Consider the following 21,409-nt stretch of genomic DNA (forward strand, 5'->3'; position numbering starts at 1 on the left):
TGCTTCACTTGGTATGGAGAATTGTTAGATATTGTGGAGTATACCGATTCAGGTCAAGATCTACATATTCGTGTAGATTCAATTTATTCAGGTAAAGGGTATTTTCTTCTCTGTTTTTTCCTTTCTGATTTGCTCTCCAAAGATCACCAGAAATGCTATACCATACTTGTTCTTGTTTTTTGATCATGCAGTAGAGAATACCAGTAAAGGGAAAGTTTTTTTAGAAAAAGAGTAGCATGGGCAGTTCTGACATCATCGTTTGCGGTCACTCTGATACTCAGCCTTGCTTTTATTTATTGGTGGCTAAAGAAAAAACAGAAGACTAAATGTAAGGGAGAGACTTACTCATCTTCCCACATATTACCAAGTGATTGTTCATAACTTTTATTCAATGGTATAACTAACATTTATAGCGGTAGCTGATTTTAGCAAGATTGCTAAAACACTCTGTGTTGGCAGATGAAGATGCAAAAAACATGGGAGACCCTGATTTGCCGTTCTTTCCTCTTAGCACCATACTAGCTGCCACAGACAATTTCTCTCAGGTTAACAAACTAGGACATGGTGGTTTTGGCCCTGTTCATAAGGTAGTCCCATTCAATTAGATGGACCAAGAATTATGAAACTACATTATTCATCTCTTGGTTTTTATGGTTGGTTTCTAGTAAACTAGGACAGTAATTCTAGTTTGATCACCACTCTCCCAAAAGAATATAATATATATTGATCATGATCGGGTTATTTTTAATACTGGGTCATGTTTTCAGGGCCAACTTTCTAATGGACAAGAAGTGGCAGTAAAAAGATTGTCCAAGAGTTCGGGTCAGGGGTTGGAAGAACTGAGAAATGAAATCATGTTGATTGCAAAACTTCAACATAGGAATCTTGTGAAACTCTTGGGATGTTGCATTGAGGGTGAAGAAAAGATTTTAATTTATGAGTACTTGCCTAACAAAAGCTTGGATTCCTTTATATTTGGTATGTCTTCCAATTTCCAAACAATGATTATTCTTTTATATGTACATTCTTAGCTCACCATGTTGGAAACAAAATTATAATCTGAACTATTCCGAGCTAAGTTTCTCGATACTGATTTATGGGAAAGCTAAATGAAATTCTTCATGTAGACCCAAAGAGAAGAGCGTGCCTGGATTGGAGAACACGCTTTAATATTATAATTGGGGTTGCTCGTGGAGTACTATATCTTCATCAAGATTCAAGATTGAGAATCATTCATAGAGATTTGAAAGCTAGTAATGTTCTACTAGATGACGACATGAACCCAAAAATTTCAGATTTTGGCATGGCTAGAACATTGAATGGGGAACAGATTCAAGATAAAACAAGGAGGATTGTTGGAACATAGTAAGATAACTAACTACATTTAAGCTCTCAATGATCAATAGGACAAATACTAAATAAGATTTTCCATCTTGACCATAACTTAATTAATATTATGTGTTTGTTTTAATGCAGTGGTTACATGTCGCCAGAATATGCAATGTTCGGAAAATTCTCTACAAAGTCCGACGTTTTTAGCTTTGGGGTGCTATTGTTGGAGACCGTAAGTGGTATGAAGAACCAATATTGCTGTGAGGGGGACACTTCAATCAACTTAATAGGGCGTGTAAGTAAATTATATCAAATCCTCTAAGATTGAGCTGTTTAAGTTTAGTTCTTATATTCTGACTCTGCATGCATGATCTTAACAAACACAGGTTTGGGAACTGTGGAAAGAAGAAAGAGGGTTAGAGATTGTAGATTCATTGCTGGAATCTTACGATTGTGAAGAAGTTTTGAGATGCATTCAAGTGGGGCTTCTTTGTGTGCAAGTAAACATAAACGATCGACCGATGATGTCAGTAGTGGTTCTCATGTTGAGCAGTGAAATAGCTTTGCCTTCTCCTAAACAGCCTGCATATGTGCTGAGGGAATATAGTAGCAAAGATATCACTGGTTCAGAATTTGAAAATCAAGGACCATATTCTACAAATCAAGTGACAATTACAACTGTCATAGCTCGCTGACCATTTGCTTTCTTCCTTGAGAATTAAATATAATTAGGTAGGAAGTGTGTCCATATTGTACTAACGTACCATTCTTTCTCATTCTCTGTTATATCTTTACACTCTCCTTTAATGGCAGATGATATATCTCTTTAGCATTAGGATAAATATGCTTCCAAGCTTCTCCATGGATCTAACTCTATATGTTATGTTAGGAAAATATGTATTGCCTCAATGGAAATAGTAAAAACACCTTACAACTCTAAACAAAATATACAAATAAACAAGATTGATTAAACAATGTTACAACTCTATGACTGAAAAATACAAATAAAATATGTTATCCCTGTTTCCTTCCGGGCGCCCGGGTCCACGCTTCCGCCCGCGGGCCGCCCGAATGAGTTTGGGCCCAGACTGGGCCCGTTTGGCAAAGAGTAAAATAGACGTTGGCAACCCAAGTCTAGATGAGGCCCAAAGGGCATCCGGGGAGTGTCGTCCGGGACGGTCATACGGGAGACGGTATGAGCGTGGCTTCCGGTAATGACAGTCGGGATCGCAGTGGATGATCCCAGAGCCTGGTAAACGGTCCAGGATCCTGGTAGAATTGTCCGAGCACCTAGTAAACGGTCTGGGCTCCTAGTAAATAATCCTGGCCCTTGGTAAACGGTACGGGACCTTGACGAACGGAGGGGGACGTGAGTAAACGAACCTGGGTCGGTTGTCCGAGGTTGGCAAGGTAAAGCGTCCGTGACCCTGACTTCCTCTGAAAAGGCTACCGTGGGATTGTACGCCGTTGGTTCAGACCTGCACCGCCACTACTCTGACCGATCTTGTCCCCTGAATCTGCCTCGTAACCCGAGATGCCCAGACCAAAGCCCCAACTTGTCTGGTGACAGATGTGGTTTGGGCTGGCCCAGTGGGCTCAGATTAGTGTATTTTCTATGTTTTAATCCTTTGTATTTGGCTTCCATTAGAGAATTCAGCAGTACTTATACCCTTATTGGGCCCGGGTCTGCCCGGCCCAAGTCCAGTGCACCCGTAAACCTATAAATACAGGTAGTGGGGCATTGGGCAAGGGGGACCTCTGGCTGGTAACAGTTACTCTGCTGAAACTTGTAGAAAAATCCATTGTTATAGATTCTCTAAGCTCTAATACAATTATCTCGTGGACTAAGGATCATTAACGCCCCAACCACGTAAAAAACCTTGTCTTTATTCCATTAATCCGTTCTTCTAAGCTCTCTAATCTTCTATTATTAAGGTTTTCGAAAAACTCGGTAAACATTTTGGTGCTTTCATTGAGAGCCTGAGAAAGCTAGAGTTGATCTCGAACATCTGCAACAATGGTGAACACAAGAGACACCACTTTCGACCCTACTAACCAAGAACTAGGAAATGGAGAGCCACTGCCCAACCAGCCTCTTCCTCAAAGTCCATCTGAGGACGCTCCCCATCAGATGTCCCAGCCCGACGAGTCGCAGAACTATGAAGGTTGAGCGGATTACAAGGAGGACTACTATGAGGAAGAGGGAAATGAGGGGGAATACCACGACCTAGAGCCTGAGGATCCCGAGATCCCAGAAGGAGTGGACCCCAACCAGGAGGATCCGGAGGTGACGAAATTGAGGCGGCAAATTCTGGACCAAGAAGCCAGGATTTCTGAGCAGAAGGAGGCTACTCGGCGGAAGCAAGAGTCCCTCCAAGCCTTACAAGCTCTCATAGCCAACTAGGGTTCGGAGGCTAATCCCCCAGTTGTCCTGCCTCCGAGAACGCAACCGCGAGCTTTGCAGGCCAGAAATGGCGCCCCTGAGGACGCGAGCCCGATCCCTCCTCAGGGACAAGCTCCCGAGCAAGGCCTGAGAAACCCGGACCGAGAGAAGAGGAAAAACCCTCCCGTCCAGAAAGCCGAGACCCGTCCCCGGCCGCTCCCTCAGAAAGAGAAGGTGTGCCCCGTTCCAGGACAGGGCCACCCGACCAATCCGCAAGGGACGCGGCCACAGGGTACCAGGCCCTGGTATTCCCCAGGGCAGGCCGGACGGGAACGGTCTTTACATCCCAGCGCTTCAGTGAACAAAAGCCGCCAGGAGTGCCCCACATAACGACGAGCATCACGCCCTCAGCTCTGGGGACGATACGTCCCAAGTAGACCTGCGCGACGGGCTGAATGCTCAAAAGAAGCGGGGCCGCAAGGAAAAGATCCGCCCCTGAGATGGCGACCTTAGAAATGACCTCAACGATAGGAGGAACGAGAGGGTTCCCTTAGAATATGGTGTGGCCAGGCAACTCACGGAGCAGTTGGCCGCCTTGAAAAAAGTCACGGACCGCCTGGTCCGAAAACAGGAAGGAGCGGGCACCGATTCCGCCGAAGAGGATAAGGAGCCCTGTGCGAGGCACATTCTGGGTGCTGTGCTCCCCAAGGGGTTCAAGATGCCGAGTCTAACCGCCTACACTAGGAACACCGACCCCCGGGATCATCTGTCCCGGTATAACTGATTAATGACTGTGGCCCATGTCAGCGACGACGGCAAGTGCCTCTATTTTTCAATCACTCTAGGCGGGCCTGCAGAAGAATGGTGGAAGAGACTCAAGCCAGGATTCATCCAATCCTAGTCAGGTCTACAGTCGGCGTTTCACAAACAATTTGTGGCCGCTATGAGGATGGACAGCAAATCAGTGCCCTCGCCAATATTAAACAGCTTCCCACTAAGACATTAAGAGCCTACATCCTGCGTTTCACCGAAGAGGCCTCAAAGACCAAGGTGGACGATGGGCAGCGCCTGGTGGTGCTGCAGTCCGGGCCGGATCCCCCCTCTGGGACGATATGCAGCGTAGCAAGGCAGCTACCCTAGTGGAGTTCATAAGGAGGGCCCAAGGATTTATTAACTCGGAAGAGGCCCAGATCCAGGCATTCGGATGGCAGCCGGCACCTTAGCCCAATGCCCAAGCATTTATGGGGTACGGGGTGCAGTTTCCGGCACAGCAATACGTCACTCCCCCGCTTGCACCAGGATCGGCAGCTGTGCCTGTGATGGCCTTCGCCACACCCACAGTGTATGGCCTTGCCTCTTCGGGTTACGCCCCGGCCCAGGCCACCCCTTTTTCCAGATACGGAGTTGCACCGATCGGGTACAACTCTGTCCCTATTGGAGCCCAGTCGTCCCAGGCAGGAGGAACTGAAGCGAGTGTGAACCCCTCCCGGGGGAAAAGATCCAGCAAGGGCCAAAACTGGTCCGAGCCGGCTAAGAAGGGCAAGAGGGGCTACGATCCCCAATACACAGAATACACCAACCTAGTAAACGTCAGGGAGAACATCTTCCTGGCCATGGAGAGAGCAGTTCATTACCGGAAGCTGACCCCCATGTTCATAGGAGGAAGGAATCCGAGAGATACTAGCAAGCAGTGCGCCTACCATAAGGAGGTAGGCCACACGACCAAAGAATGCCGACAGCTTAAGGATGAGATCGAAAATTTGATCAAGTTAGGGTATCTCCACCAGTGGATCAGGATGCCCGTGGGAGTTCTGGGCCTGTCAACAATCCCCGGACAGTCCACGGCCCTGGGTGCACCTGGAGCGTATCCGCCTCAGGGAGGGTACGCAAAGGGTCTGGCAGCGCAGGCCTCTCAGGGGGTCCCCACTGTGCAACCACCTGGGCCTGGAATGCCCTATCCGTCCGGGACCGCGTCCCCCCGAGTAGATGGCCATGTGGCCACCATCTCAAGCGGGCCTCATCTAGGAGGGTCGTCCCGGAACGATAAAAAACGCTACCTTAGCGAGCTTGACCACGATCAAGAGGTATGCGCTTTGGTCCAAGCCTCGGCTCAGCGCTCGAAGCTGATGAACCTCCCTATCACCTTCATGGAAGACGATGCCCGTAACGTCCATTTCCCGCACCATGACCCTCTAGTCATAGATGCCCAGATCACCAATAAATTGGTGTCCCGGGTGCTGGTGGATGACAGAAGCTCCGTCAACATTCTATTCAAACCCGCCTTCGTCGCGATTGGCTTAACCGAAACAGATCTGGCCTCATGCCCAACCCCGATCTACAGCTTTAACAGGGACGCAATACTCCCTATGGGAAAAATCCAGTTGCCCGTAACTTTGGGGAACGAGATGCTATGCTCGTTCAAGTTCTGTACGTTCGTAGTAGTGGACTGTCCCACTGTTTATAATATCATTTCCGGTCGGCCCGCATTGGTCAAGTTCGGGGCTATCACCTACATCCGTCATCTATGCATGATGTTCCCTTGCAATAATAGAGGAGCAGGAATAGTCCGGGGAGATCAGAAGAGCGCTAAAAAATGCTACCACGTGTCCGCCCGGCCTATCTACATGGTCCGAGAAGAACCCCACGAGGGAGCCTTCGGCCAGGTTCCGTCTCCTCCAGCTGGAAGGATTGTTCGGGAGGAGGACGAGCTGGACCTGCGGATAGAAGAAGATCGCGTACTGGAACCCATGAACGAGATTGAAGAGGTATGCATTAGTGACACCGCTCGACCAGGGTGATCCAAGTCGAAAAGAATCTGACAGCAGAGGTCCGGGCCGCAATCATCGCCTAGGTAAAGGAGAACCAGGACGTCCTAGCCTGGTCTCATTCGGATATGACGGGGATCGACCGCAACATCATCTGCCATGCCTTGACCATCGACAGAGATGCGACCCCGGTCCAGCAAAAACGAAGGCCCCTGGGAACGGAAAGGGCAAAGGCCCTTAAGCTAGAAGTTGAAAAGCTATCTTCGATCAACTTCATCCGTGAAGCTGTATATCCCGTATGGCTGGCCAACCCGGTTCTGGTACCAAAACTGAACAGGACCTGGAGGACATGCATCGATTTCACGGATCTCAACAAGGCTTGCCCCAAAGATTGCTTCCCGCTTCCTCGGATCGATCAGATGGTGGATGCAACGTCCGAGTACGAGATCTTGAGTTTCATGGATGCCTACTCAGGCTACAATCAGATCTCTATGCATGTAGCAGACCAGGAGCATACCAGTTTCCAGACCGACAAAGGGGTATACTGCTACATCGCCATGCCTTTTGGGCTCAAAAACGCCGGAGCCACCTATCAGAGGCTAGTCAATAGAATGTTTCAGGCCCAGCTAGGGCGGAACATGGAGGTCTATATTGATGACATGCTTTTCAAATCCAAAGCCTCTAGCTAACATTATGGCGACTTGGCCAAGGCTTTTGTAGTCATTCGAAGGTACGAGATGAAGCTGAATCCCAAAAAGGGGACGATCCCGCAGACCCCGCGGTGCCCGTATGGAAAGTGGTCGTGGACGGAGCCTCGAATGAAAATGGAGCAGGGGCCGGAATCATCCTAGTGTCGCTGCAAGGGCACCAGTTACAAAATGCCTTGTGTTTCCATTTCAAGGCGTCGAACAACAAGGCTGAGCACGAGGCCATGCTGGCCGGATTTCGTCAGGCTCGGGAAGTCGGGGTCGCGAACCTAGAGATCTATTGCGATTCTCAGCTGGTTGTCAGACAAGTCTCGAGAGAATACCAAACCAAATGGGGGAAGATGGCTGCTTATGTGACTCAGACGAGAGAAATGCTGCAAACGTTCAAGAGGCACTCCATCCGCCAGATCCCCAGGGAGCAAAATGTGTTCGCAGACACGTTGGCAAAATTGGCCACCGATGCAGAGGCGGAGCTGTCTGGGCTGGTCCCGATCAATCATCTCCCCATCCCTAGCATTCGACCCTCCGCGATCAACGCCATCGACCACTCCGCGTCCTGGATGGGACCCATTGTCCACTACTTGACAACTGGGGAGTTGCCAGCAAACAGGGCCGCAGCCAGGAAGCTTCAGTACCAAGTCCACAGATACGTCATGATGGACGGAAAGCTCAACCGCAGAGGGTAATCCATGCCATACCTAAGATGCGTATCCGAGACCGAACTGAGCGCAATCATGCATGAAGTGCACGAAGGCTTCTGCGGAGATCACACAGCCGGACTCAGTTTGTCCAAAAAGATCCTGCGCCAAGGATATTTCTGGCCAACCATGGAGAAAGACTATGTCGATTACCTCCGCAAATGCAAGCAGTGCCAAAGGTACGCGAAGATCCCGCGAGCCCTCCAACAGAAGTAACCTTGATGACGAGTCCCTAGCCTTTCGCGATATGGGGGATCGACCTAGTAGGATCGCTCCCAACTGGGAAGGGAGCGGTGACGTATGCCATCGTGGTCGTCGACTACTATACCAAGTGGGTTGAAGCGGAGCCCATGAATACAATCACCTTGAAGAAGGCCTTGGATTTCGTCATCAACAACATCGTATGCCGGTACGGACTCCCCTAAAAGATTGTGTCCGACAACGGAAAGCAATTCGACAACATCCATTTCACGGATTTTTGTGAAAGACATGGTATCGTACAATCTCGCCCAAGCAACATTGCCTCCTAATTTTTTAAACAAAAAACTATTATTTTTTCATATTTGATATTCTTTGAAAGTAGTGCTATTATTGAAGTTGCACTTACTGCTATATATATTACAACAATATTGACTCTTGACTATATAATACAATGGAAATAAACGTGTATCATTTATCTTCAACACTCACGATTTATTTAATAAAAAAAGTCAAATATTAAAAAATCACTAGTTCCGTCAAGTCCAAATTCCATTATTGATGCTGAAATTTAAAATTGTCAACCATGAAAATGTTTTCTTAGCCCACCCAAATGGACGATGACTGTTTGATCATTACAATTTTGCAGAAATGAGAACCCAGAAAATGTTGATGTATTTTACTTTGCTTCTTCTCATCCAACTTCCATTGTGCTTTTGCACATCAAGGTACACCATATTAACACCAGGCTTACCTATCAAGGTCGGTGACTCTTTATTCTCTAGACAAAATAAGTTTGAGCTTGGCTTCTTCAACCCAGGAAACTCAACCAATTGGTATCTGGGAATCTGGTACTCTAATATACCCGGAAAGACAGTCGTCTGGGTTGCAAACAGAGATAATCCAATAAACGACACCTCAGGCGTTCTCACAATCAACACAGATCGAAAACTCGTTCTCTATAGTCACAATAACAGTGACACCCCCATATGGTCTTCCAAATTTGCTTCTGTCCAAGCTTCTCGCAATATTTCAGTTCGGCTTCTGGACAATGGAAACTTGGTTGTAGTCCAAGAAAACGACAACGAAACTCCTTTATGGCAAAGCTTTGACTATCCCACAGACACATTACTTCCAGGTTTGAAACTCGGGCTAAATCGGAAAACGGGGTTGAAATGGTTCTTAACATCTTGGAAGTCTCAAGATGATCCGGGAACTGGTGACTACTCATACAAAATAGACCTTACCGGCTCACCTGAATTCTTTCTGTTCAAGAATTCGACTAAATTTTGGCGAAGTAATCCATGGCCATGGAAGACTGAACTCTCCACATTAAAAGTATCCGATAACACGTACAGTTATGTGGACAATGGAGACGAAATATATTACACATTCTTTCCGTCGGAACCGTCCGCAATAATAAGAACTGTGGTGAATGAAACGGGTTTTCTCCAACTCTTGAAATGGAATCAAGAATATGGTGGATGGAAAGAGATTTGGGCATCACCTAAGTACCGGTGCGATGGGTATGGAGAGTGTGGCGCGAACAGCAAATGCAGCCCGGACAATACTAATCGATTCGAATGCGAGTGCTTGCCGGGATACGAACCCAAGTCTCCGACTGATTGGAATGGAAGAAATGCATCGGATGGTTGCGTGAGAAAGCTGGGGCAATCATCAATGTCATGCAAAAACGGAGAAGGGTTTGCAACGGTGGCGCGTGTTAAGCCTCCTGATACGTCAAAAGCAGCTTTGCGGTGGGAAACGAGCGTGAGTAGTAGCAGAATGTGTGAAGAATTATGCTTGAGGAATTGTTCATGCACAGCTTTTACAAGCATAGAAAACAATAATGGAGAGAAGACAGGTTGCTTCACTTGGTATGGAGAATTGTTAGATATTGTGGAGTTTACCGATTCAGGTCAAGATTTACATATTCGTGTCGATTCAATTAATTCAGGTAAAGGGTATTTTCTTCTCTGTTTTTTCCTTTCTGATTTGTCCTACAAAGATCACCAGAAATGCTATACCATACTTGTTCTTGTTTTTTGATCATGCAGTGGAGAAAACCAGTAAAGGGAAAGGTTTTTTTAGAAAAAGAGTAGTATGGGCTGTTCTGATATCATCGTTTGCGGTCACTCTGATACTCAGCCTTGCTTTTAGTTATTGGTGGCTAAAGAAAAAACAGAAGACTAAATGTAAGGGAGAGACTTACTCATCTTCCCACATATTACCAAGTGATTGTTCATAATTTTTATTCAATGGTATAACTAACATTTATAGCGGTAGCTGATTTTAGCAAGATTGCCAAAACACTCTGTGTTGGTAGATGAAGATGCAAAAAACATGGGAGACCCTGATTTGCCGTTCTTTCCTCTTAGCACCATACTAGCTGCCACGGACAATTTCTCTCAGGCTAACAAACTAGGACATGGTGGTTTTGGCCCTGTTCATAAGGTAGTCCCATTCAATTAGATGGACCAAGAATTATGTAACTACATTATTCATCTCTTGGTTTTTATGGTTGGTTTCTAGTAAACTAGGACAGTAATTCTAGTTTGATCACCACTCTCCCAAAAAGAATATAATATATATTGATCATGATCAGGTTATTTTTAATACTGGGTCATGTTTTCAGGGCAAACTTTCTAATGGACAAGAAGTGGCAGTAAAAAGATTGTCCAAGAGTTCGGGTCAGGGGTTGGAAGAACTGAGAAATGAAATCATGTTGATTGCAAAACTTCAACATAGGAATCTTGTGAAACTCTTGGGATGTTGCATTGAGGGTGAAGAAAAGATTTTAATTTATGAGTACTTGCCTAACAAAAGCTTGGATTCCTTTATATTTGGTATGTCTTCCAATTTCCAAACAATGATTATTCTTTTATATGTACATTCTTAGCTCACCATGTTGGAAACAAAATTATAATCTGAACTATTCCAAGCTAAGTTTCTCGATACTGATTTATGGGAAAGCTAAATGAAATTCTTCATGTAGACCCAAGGAGAAGAGCGTGCCTGGATTGGAGAACGCGCTTTAATATTATAATTGGGGTTGCTCGTGGAGTACTATATCTTCATCAAGATTCAAGATTGAGAATCATTCATAGAGATTTGAAAGCTAGTAATGTTCTACTAGATGACGACATGAACCCAAAAATTTCAGATTTTGGCATGGCTAGAACAATGAATGGGGAACAAATTCAAGATAAAACAAGGAGGATTGTTGGAACATAGTAAGATAACTATCTACATTTAAGCTCAATGATCAAAAGGTCAAATACTAATTAAGATTTTCCATCTTGACCATAACTTGATTAATGTTATGTGTTTGTTTTAATGCAGCGGTTACATGTCGCCAGAATATGCAATGTTCGGAAAATTCTCTACAAAGTCCGACGTTTTTAGCTTTGGGGTGCTATTGTTGGAGACCGTAAGTGGTATGAAGAACCAATATTGTTGTGAGGGGGACACTTCAATCAACTTAATAGGGCGTGTAAGTAAATTATATCAATTCCTCTAAGATTGAGCTGTTTAAGTTTAGTTCTTATATTCTGACTCTGCATGCATGATCTTAACAAACACAGGTTTGGGAACTGTGGAAAGAAGAAAGAGGGTTAGAGATTGTAGATTCATTGCTGGAATCTTACGATTGTGAAGAAGTTTTGAGATGCATTCAAGTGGGGCTTCTTTGTGTGCAAGAAAACATAAACGATCGACCGATGATGTCAGTAGTGGTTCTCATGTTGAGCAGTGAAATAGCTTTGCCTTCTCCTAAACAGCCTGCATATGTGCTGAGGGAATATAGTAGCAAAGATATCACTGGTTCAGAATTTGAAAATCAAGGACCATATTCTACAAATCAAGTGACAATTACAAGTGTCATAGCTCGCTGACCATTTGCTTTCTTCCTTGAGAATTAAATATAATTAGGTAGGAAGTGTGTCCATATTGTACTAGCGTACCATTCTTTCTCATTCTCTGTTATATCTTTACACTCTCCTTTAATGGCAGATGATTTATATCTTTAGCATTAGGATAAATATGCTTCCAACCTTCTCCATGGATCTAACTCTATATGTTACGAAAATATGTATTGCGTCGATGGAAATAGTAAAAAGACCTTACAACTCTAAGCAAAATATACAAATAAACAAGATTTATTAAATAATATTACAACTCTATGACTGAAAAATACAAATAGAATAAGGAATAGAAGAAGAGAACAGAAAATTACAACTCTAAACAAAAGATATAAATAAAGAAATAGTGTTTGTAACAAAGGAAATGAAAGGATTACAACTTTAAACAAGAAATACAAGTAAATATAGAAAAAGAATAAGAAGATGAAAAACAATATAATAAAAGGAAAGAGCAATAACAATAAATAAAGAACTCTCACTCACAGAATCAAAGTGAAGAGTGTTGGGGATCACCAACTAGAACAATGTTTGAAACCTTTGTCCAAAAGCTTATTTCCCCCAACTCAAGCACTAAGGGATTTCTCTCTGTTTTGGAAATAACTTTATGGAATTATCAAGCCTCTAGGTGTTTTTTAGCCAAGTGGATAGAAAAAATTGTGTCTTACAAGTGAGCAATAGGCTCCTATACATAGAGTTTAGAGATACCCTGTGAATTTTAAATTCCAGTAACCTTCATGATTGTTACCAATGATTAATTGGATGTTTATGGAATTAAAAATAAGATTTGGGAGTTATTTGTGTTTTTGGAGTTATTCAAAAAGGTTGGAAAAAACTGAAATTTGGTCAGTCAGACACAGTGGTCGCGGCCACGGGCATTGTTGGCTGCGGTCGTGGCTCTCTATCCACCACTGCCCAATTTCAGCACACAAAATTTGTTCTATTTTTCCAAACGGTTCCAAATCATTCTCAATTGATTTTGTAACCCCCCAAAACATATTATTGTGGTTAAAATCATATCTCTAACTGCTATTTCACATGACTTTAAGAAATTCAACTCAAAATTGTGTAACAACAAATCTACACAATAATAGGCAATATTTGGAAGTTGCAAATTTGTAACTGAATTTGTAACACTAAATATGTTACATATTTGGATATTCACATATATCTAAATATTGTAAGTCTCTTTTATATGTTACAATATGTGACACTCTTTGTTGTATTTATTTAATCTAAAACATTATATTATAAAATAATATAACATTCCCGCACTAGATTAAATAGTTATCTATTGTAACACTTATTTAATCAATCAACATTATATTTTAAAATATAACATATCCCCCACTTAATTAAATAATAACTCTCTCTTATAGAAGTTATTGCATTGGTGCATAAAATAAAATGTTTTTAAACTTGAACTTTACTATAGTGTAATTATCACAAAATTTGTTGAAAAATTGGTTGCACTAGGCATTGAACCATCTTTTTATGTTAACAAATCGGTGATAACACTTACACATTTTGTTAGGAAAATATGTATTTGCTTCAATGGAAATAGGTAAGATAATTACAACTCTAAACTAAATATTACAAATAAATATTATTGATTAAAAAGTGTTACAACTCTATGACAAAAATTACATGTAAATATAGAGAAAGAGGTAGAAGATGATAGAAATAGAAGATACAACTCTAAGACAAAAAGATACAAGTAAACTAGAAGTAGTAGAATGAAATATATAGATGAGATTACAACTCTAAAACAAAAGATACATATAAAAGAGTAAATATAGAATAATAGTAGAAATGAAAAGCAATAGAATAAAAGAACAAGAATAAGAACAATGAACTAAGAACTCTCACTCACACAACCAAAGTGAAGAGTGTTGGGGATCACCAACTTGAACAAGGTTTGAAACCTTTGTCCAAAAGCTTATTTCCCCCTAACTCAAGCACTAAGGGATCTCTCACAGATATTGGAAATGCTTCTTTGTGTGCAAGAAAACATAAACGATCGACCGATGATGTCAGTGGTGGTTCTCATGTTGAGCAGTGAAATAGCTTTGCCTTCTCCTAAACAGCCTGCATATGTGCTGAGGGAATATAGTAGCAAAGATATCACTGGTTCAGAATTTGAAAATCAAGGACCATATTCTACAAATCAAGTGACAATTACAAGTGTCATAGCTCGCTGATCATTTGCTTTCTTCCTTGAGAATTAAATATAATTAGGTAGGAAGTGTGTCCATATTGTACTAGCGTACCATTCTTTCTCATTCTCTCTTATATCTTTACATTCTCCTTTAATGGCAGATGATATATCTCTTTAGCATTAGGATAAATATGCTTCCAACCTTCTCCATGGATCTAACTCTATATGTTACGAAAATATGTATTGCCTCGATGGAAATAGTAAAAAGACCTTACAACTCTAAGCAAAATATACAAATAAACAAGATTGATTAAATAATGTTACAACTTTATGATTGAAAAATACAAAAAGAATAAGAAAAAAGTAGAAGAAGAGAATAAAAAATTACAACTAAAGATACAAATAAAGAAATAGTGTTTGTAACAAAAGAAATGAAATGATTACAACTCTAAACAAGAAATACAAGTAAATATAGAAGAAGAATAGGAAGATGAAAAACAATAGAATAAAAGGAAAGAACAATAACAATAAACAAAGAACTCTCACTCATAGAATCAAAGTGAAGAGTGTTGGGGATCACCAACTTGAACAAGATTTGAAACATTTGTCCAAAAGCTTATTTCCCCCTAACTCAAGCACTAAGGGATTTCTCTCTGTTTTGAAAATAGTTTTATGGAATAATCAAGCCTCTAGGTGTTTTTTAGCCAAGTTCTCTAATTGATAGAAAAAAAAAATGTCTTACAAGTGAGCAATAGGCTCCTATTCATAGAGTTTAGAGACACCATTTGAATTTCAAATTCCAGCAACTCTCATGGTTGTTACCAATGATTAATTGGATGTTTATGGAATTAAAAATGAGATTTGAGAGTTATTTGTAAATACCCAACCAGTTGTGGACAAGATGTCCCCAAGATTGGATATCAAGCTTGCATCTGCATATCCTTCTAAGATTGAAGGAAATTTGGAGTAGTGAAGGCTTAGTCCTTTAATTTTCTTGAGATAACCTAGGACTCTCCCAATATCCTTCCATTGACCCACACTTGGATTACTTGTAAACCTACTAAGTTTACTTACTGCAAATGTTATATCAGGTCTAGTACACTGGGCAGCGTACATTAGACTCCCTATAGCACTAGCGTACTCCAATTGAGCCACCACTCTTCCTTCATTCTTCTCTAGTTTTACACTATGATCGAATGGAGTATTGTCATCTTTAACCTTGAGATGGTTAAATTTATTCAATACTTTCTCAACAAGTGAGGTTGCCCTAACGCAAAACCCTTTGTCCCTTTGTCCTATACCATGAGCATAAAACATATCTTTTGATTGGAAGGGGGAGTGAATGTTTAAGGGACATATGTAGAAATATGTGGTTACTCAGTGCAATTAAAAAAAAAAGATTGAAGAAGAAAGAAACAAAAGAAGAAAAGAAACTACATATTCAGAATAAACTACATTCCTTAAGTTATCTACTGAAAAATCTAAGTTTGGGGGAATGTAGTTTGAAAGAAAAAAAAAAGTGTGATGAATAAATAGTCAACTCTTCTCAATCTTGAAAAAAAAGAAAAAAAAAAGAGCAACAATGGGATGTGAAGTTGAGTTAAAGGGATAGGTTGCTTGGTTTGAATGCTTATGGTATACTTGAGCCTAAAATGCCTTCTCATTCACCTTTACCTAAGCCATCTATTACAAGCTTTGTAAAGTCCTATTGATTTTTAAGTGTGTATTTGCTTACATTAGTGGAGAATAGTAAGTATAGCAAGCATATGGATTAATCATGTTGAGTGGATTGATGGTGAGAATTTGGCTTGCATAGATTGGTTCAATTCTTTACATTTATTAGTTATGGGTGAATGAGCATGAGTATTGATGAATTACAGTGAATTGGTGAAGTATTTTGATTGAAATTCTGGATTAATTTTTGAAGTGGCATGTTACTTTTCTTTAGAATTATATGCATATGGTATTCATGATTTTTGAGGCTATTTTAATGGTTGTCAATTTGGTTTGTTTAGGTTTATAGAGTCTTAGTTGTGTTCTTTACTCGAGGGCGAGTAAAGGATAAGTTTGGGGGAATTTGTTAGGACTAGTTTTGGTATGTTTTTATGGCGTGTTTTAAGAGGCAATTTTAATCTTTTATTTGGTTTTGTGCGATATTATGCCGGTGTTTATTGTGTTTTCAGGATTAAGTGTGGTTATGAATGAAATAGTTTGAAATTGGAGGAAAAGCGCTTAATTCTTGAAGAAACGGTGTTAAACGAGCTAAGGAATGGAAGCTAGGTGAAACCGGGGGTCAAATTGAAGATTTGGCGAAAAAATGGAATTAGAGCTGCAGCTCTATGGTGTAGAGCCGTGGCCCTATGAGTTACAGAGAAGGAAAAACAAATTTGTCAGCATTAGAGCTACAGCTCTATCAGATAGAGCTGAGGCTTTATTAAAATCTGAATTAGAGCTGCGGCGCTACATGAAGTCAGAGAGGAAATCCGGGTCGCGAAATGCACTAGAGCTGCGGCTCTATCAAATGGAGCTGCGACGCCAGTCCGTACGGAACCCGAAGTTAGGGCATTTTTCAAGGGCAATTTTGTCCTTTCGCACATAATTAATTAGGGATTATAAAAGCTTTCTTAATGACGTTTTTCAAATGGAGATTAACCTAGGAGACGGCAAAAGGCACATTGGAGAGGATTGCAAGCGGAATCGAAGAATTCATCACAGTTTTCTTCTTTTCTACTTTGAATTTCTGTATTTTGGATGCCTTTTATTTCTTCTATGGTTATTATGGATTTGATCATGAACTAAACTATTATTCTAGGGTGTTAATGGATTCTCTTGAACCTTTATTTTAAATTAATGCAAGTTTTATGATTTCAATTTTATCTTGTGATTTATTCAATTGGAACCTAATGCTTGTGAATGATTGATCACCATTAACATGAAATATATGATTTTGATTCGAAATCTGAGAAGTGAGAATTGACTATGCTGTAATTGAATAAACATAGATTTCATATTAGGACGAGAGTACCTGTGTGGTCTGTGTAGTTTTAGGGTTGTTAATCTTAATGCCTATCTTATGTTTATTTATCACAGAGATGTAGAAAATTTGCATAAGATTGAGACTTATACATCCTAGTACGAATATAAGTTCTTATTGTTGACCTGCTATCACAAGAGAGAAATTGAATAGTAAGATTTGTGTTAAGGAGAATTAAAGAGGATGGTTGATGAAATTAATTTCCCGAGTTTTTAATCCATTGAATTTTCTTAACGTTATTTATTTTCAGTTATTGAAGTTAATTTTAGAATTTTGTTTTACAATTTTAGTTAATTCTTGAGACTTATTTATTGTAAGCCAAATAGAAATAGGAACTAAGTTTTGGTACTTAGTATACTGTCCTCGTGGGAACGATCTTACTTACTCATTATTACTTGTTACGATTACGTGCACTTGCGTATCGATTTTACACAACAGTGAGCGCTAGGGCTCGAGGGGGATCGTGCTCAAGGAGTCGAGGGATCAAAGCTAGTGAATTGAAAGGTAAGAAAACTGCACCCGGTTATATGTTTGTGATGGGACCAAGTGCTCCCGATACTTGTATCATGTCAATGATGGTATTACGCCATGGGACATGTGAAAGCGGCCTAAGAGTGCCGTACATTATATTTGCGCACAGGGCGCGGCTTGGCCACTGGTAGCCGAGGACAGCTTAATATTCACTGAGCTCGGTTTAAGCGGGCCGGAGTCAGTGGGATAACGGAGGGAGTAGCCTGAGAGTGCTAGCCCTAGTTATCATTTGTGCAGTGATGTATGATATGAGTTGAAATGTATACTGAATGATTATATGGCTGAGATTATGTGATGCAGTATGGGATGTTGATTTTTCTGTTGATTGCTTATGCTCTGTTGTTGTGTTTTCTTGCAGGCCTTGGCTCACGGGTGCTACGTGGTGCAGGTAAAGGCAAGGGCAAGTTGGACCAATCCTGAGGTGGAGAGCAGCGGGGTTGAATGTACATAACCAGCTGTTCGATCGCCATGGTCGAGGAGTGGGTCAGGACAGGGATTGCCTAACTGTCTGTTTTGCCTTAATATGGCTTGATATTGTATATAAACCTTGTGTCTTTTGTAAACAGTCTTTAAACTTAATATTTTTGGGATCCCGTGTATACAGATGATGCTTCTTAATGAAAATGTGTCTTTTGAGACCAAAACATTTTTAACCCTAGTTCCTTTATAGTTTCAATAACACGATTTTAATTAAATGACTTGATTAGCAAGTCTGGCACTTTATAAACACACAGTGTAATGGTCTTGGCTATCCAGGGCGTTACATAATCATACCGCGGCTTGTAGCCCTAATCAGATGAGTGATTAACACTTTGAGATTCTGGTAATCATGTTGGGGCTTGTAGCCCTAATCAGATGAGTGAGTCATATTTTGGGTTCCGCACCCTAATCAGATATGTGAATAAAGAGTCACACTTTGGGCTCTGCACCCTAATCAGATAAGTGACTAATGAGTGAATCACGAACTTGGGCTCAGCACCCATATCCATGTGACGTTGCAGTCACCTGAGCGTTTTTGGCCCTGGCTCTAAGTAACTAGCTTTTAGACTAGACAAGTACTTTTAGTTTTCATCAAACTTGAAGTCGGTCAAGCATTAATGCTCATGATGATTCATTCAATGCTTATGTTGATTAGATCTAATCATTTCGGCTTGTGTTGAACACATCAATGTCGTTCTTGACTCTTAAGCCAATACCATACGACTAGTGTCGATTTCTGACTCATGGGTCAGTGCCATACACAAGTAAGCAATGCAACCAGACATATATCATATGTCAAATATCCAAATGTAGGGCATTCAGCATGCTCACTTAACAATCACTAGTATAATTATGATCATGCACATTTACAAAGACTCAAGCTTTGATCAATCTCATATTCAATATTCATGCCGTGCCCTAATCACATGTATCTTATGCATCACATACTGGGTGTAGTTTTCTTACCTTTGGTCCAAGCACGGGTTACCAATAAACGAGCCACAAGCATGATTCTGATTCCAAGCCCCTAGCGATAACCTAGTCACAACCATAAACGATGTTTCAATGAGTTCAAGTTTCAAAACCCAAATCTCGGGACCTCTAATCCCACCAAACAGGGTGGTGAAATCATCCCCCGAGCCCTCGAGTCAAAATCCCAAAAAGTACCAAAAAACCCAATTCTGAAGACTATGTAGTGCTACAGCGCTACCTTTGGGAGCTACAGCGTTACAGGTAGAATCAAAACCCCCAAAACAAAGCACCTAGCACTACCAACCTAGCGCTGCAACACCCAAACCAGATTTCTGGGTTCTAACTTCGTGTTCTTCGAGCTTCAAAGCTCCAAATCCGACCCCAACCTATCCAAATCTCAAAATTAAAGTTCCCAAACATCCTAATCTCCCATAACCAATAAAACCCAAGCTTCAATTCATCAAAACATAAAATCCAATCAAAGCTTAAAAGCTTTAAAAATTAAGAACTTAAAACTTGGATTACCTCTGATTATGTCGTTTCTCGCTAAATCCTCCGGCTAATAAGCTTCTAATCTTCCCTAAAATCGCTATGCCTCGATCCTCGCTTGAATCCGAGTCCTAAAACTCAAGCTTCCTTTGAAAATGTGATCGAGTGTCGAAAAGGGAATGGGAGGAAGAGAGAACGTTCTGAATGTTCTTTTATAATTCTAATAGGTTACTTCAAGCTTAAGTAATCTCAAGCAAATCCTAATGCTCGGGGTCCCGAAAATGCCCTGGGGTAAAATAGTCAAAACTCTCATAATTTCTCCATGATCTTACTAACTCCCAATTTATCATCAAATATTTATTCCCATTACCCAATATCCTGATAATGTGCTAAATACCCCTTGACTCACTCCGAGTCAAGTATAAATCTCGTTGTGACTTTCCCACTAGCTTACCTCCTATGATCATCTCGTGCTGAGTAACCCTAGCATAAACAAATAATAATGAAGCATATTTATTACACCTAAACATTCATATAATTATTTAATTGCATAATAAATCAATTATGGTCATCCCGGCCTCCAAATCAAGGCCCTAAGCCTTATTAGGAAATTTGATTCATTACAACAACGCTTCAACCCATAAGTTGAAGTTCGACTTATAAAATACCAACATAGAATTTATCATCTTTAGATAAGTCTTATTTTTCCTTTCGGCAACACCATTGTTTTGTGGTGTATAAGGTGCGGTGCACTCATGAATTATACTATTTTTGTAATGCCCCAAATTTCCTAATAAGGTATAGGACCTTGATTAGGAGGCCGGGAGGGCCATAATTGATTTAATATGTTATAAAATGAATATATGCATGTTAATGTGAATTATATTATTATATGATGATAAATGCATGCGTATGGGAGTATTTAAAATGATAAGGGCATTTTGGTAATTTGGCCTATTGGGTGCATATTGTAATCTGTGAGTGAGAATCTATTATTATGGAGATATATTCGAGCTATTCGGCATGAGACGATCAAAGATTGTGAGTTAGCGGTTTTACCATAACGGGGTCAATTTTGGGGTAATAGAAATGTTTATTTGGTGATAGATTGGGAATATTTGAGATCAGGGTGAAATTCTGGAAGTTTCGACTATAGTGTCCCCGGGGGTGTTTTCGAGACCCCGAGCACTAGGTTTTATTTAAGGTTACTTAAGCTTGAAGTAGCTTGACAGATAAGAACGTACGTTAGAAACTTCTCATTCTCTCTCAAAACAGTCCGTTTTACCGTTTGGGCCTTTTTGAGGAAATCTTGAGTTCTAGGAGTCGGAATCAAGCGAGGGTCGAGGCATAGCGATCCTAGGAAAGATTAAAAGCTTCTTAACCGAAGGATTTGACGAGAAACAACCCAATCGAAGGTAATCTAAGTTTGAAGTTTTAAGTTTTTAAAGTTTTAAAGCTTAGAATTGGACTTTGTGAATCGTTGAGTTTTTGGTTGGTTTGAACCTTGGGTTTTGAGGGTTTTGGAGTATTGGGAAGTTTAGGAACTTTGATTTGATGATTGGGGAATGTTTGGGTATGTTTTTGGAGGATTTGGAGTGCTTGAAACACGTTTGGGAATGGCCCAGGGTTGGGGGCCGCGGCCCTGTTCTTGTGCGCCGCGGCACTTGATGGAGGGCGCCGCGGACCTTGCCTCAGAGAACCCTGGGGGCCGCGGCCCAAGGTGCTAGGGCCGCAGCCCTTGCCCT

At 41.3% G+C, this 21,409-nt stretch overlaps 2 protein-coding genes across 5 annotated transcripts; both read left to right on the top strand.

Annotated features, from left to right (window-relative positions):
• Positions 1-217: 217 nt before the first annotated feature.
• LOC133794215 (G-type lectin S-receptor-like serine/threonine-protein kinase At4g03230) lies at positions 218-2,308 on the top strand. Of its 2 annotated transcripts, none has more exons than XM_062231430.1 (6): positions 218-328; positions 430-587; positions 768-978; positions 1,128-1,365; positions 1,477-1,627; positions 1,719-2,308. In XM_062231430.1, exons 2-6 carry the CDS (start codon positions 477-479, stop codon positions 2,025-2,027), a joined length of 1,020 nt encoding a protein of 339 aa, XP_062087414.1. In that variant the 5' UTR covers positions 218-328; positions 430-476; the 3' UTR covers positions 2,028-2,308. The 2 variants fall into 2 exon arrangements, with proteins under 2 accessions (XP_062087414.1, XP_062087415.1); XM_062231431.1 differs by having other exon boundaries at positions 251-328; positions 460-587.
• On the top strand, positions 1,980-12,123 carry LOC133794212 (G-type lectin S-receptor-like serine/threonine-protein kinase At1g11410). Of its 3 annotated transcripts, XM_062231425.1 has the most exons (8): positions 1,980-2,064; positions 8,733-10,040; positions 10,141-10,278; positions 10,380-10,537; positions 10,719-10,929; positions 11,079-11,316; positions 11,426-11,576; positions 11,668-12,123. In XM_062231425.1, exons 2-8 carry the CDS (start codon positions 8,735-8,737, stop codon positions 11,974-11,976), a joined length of 2,511 nt encoding a protein of 836 aa, XP_062087409.1. In that variant the 5' UTR covers positions 1,980-2,064; positions 8,733-8,734; the 3' UTR covers positions 11,977-12,123. The 3 variants fall into 3 exon arrangements, with proteins under 3 accessions (XP_062087409.1, XP_062087408.1, XP_062087410.1); XM_062231424.1 differs by lacking the exon at positions 1,980-2,064 and having other exon boundaries at positions 8,596-10,040; XM_062231426.1 differs by lacking the exon at positions 1,980-2,064 and having other exon boundaries at positions 8,597-10,040; positions 10,410-10,537.
• The last annotated feature ends 9,286 nt before the right edge of the window (positions 12,124-21,409 follow it).

Source organism: Humulus lupulus, chromosome 8, assembly GCF_963169125.1.
Source record: "Humulus lupulus chromosome 8, drHumLupu1.1, whole genome shotgun sequence".
NCBI classification, from domain to species: domain Eukaryota; kingdom Viridiplantae; phylum Streptophyta; class Magnoliopsida; order Rosales; family Cannabaceae; genus Humulus; species Humulus lupulus.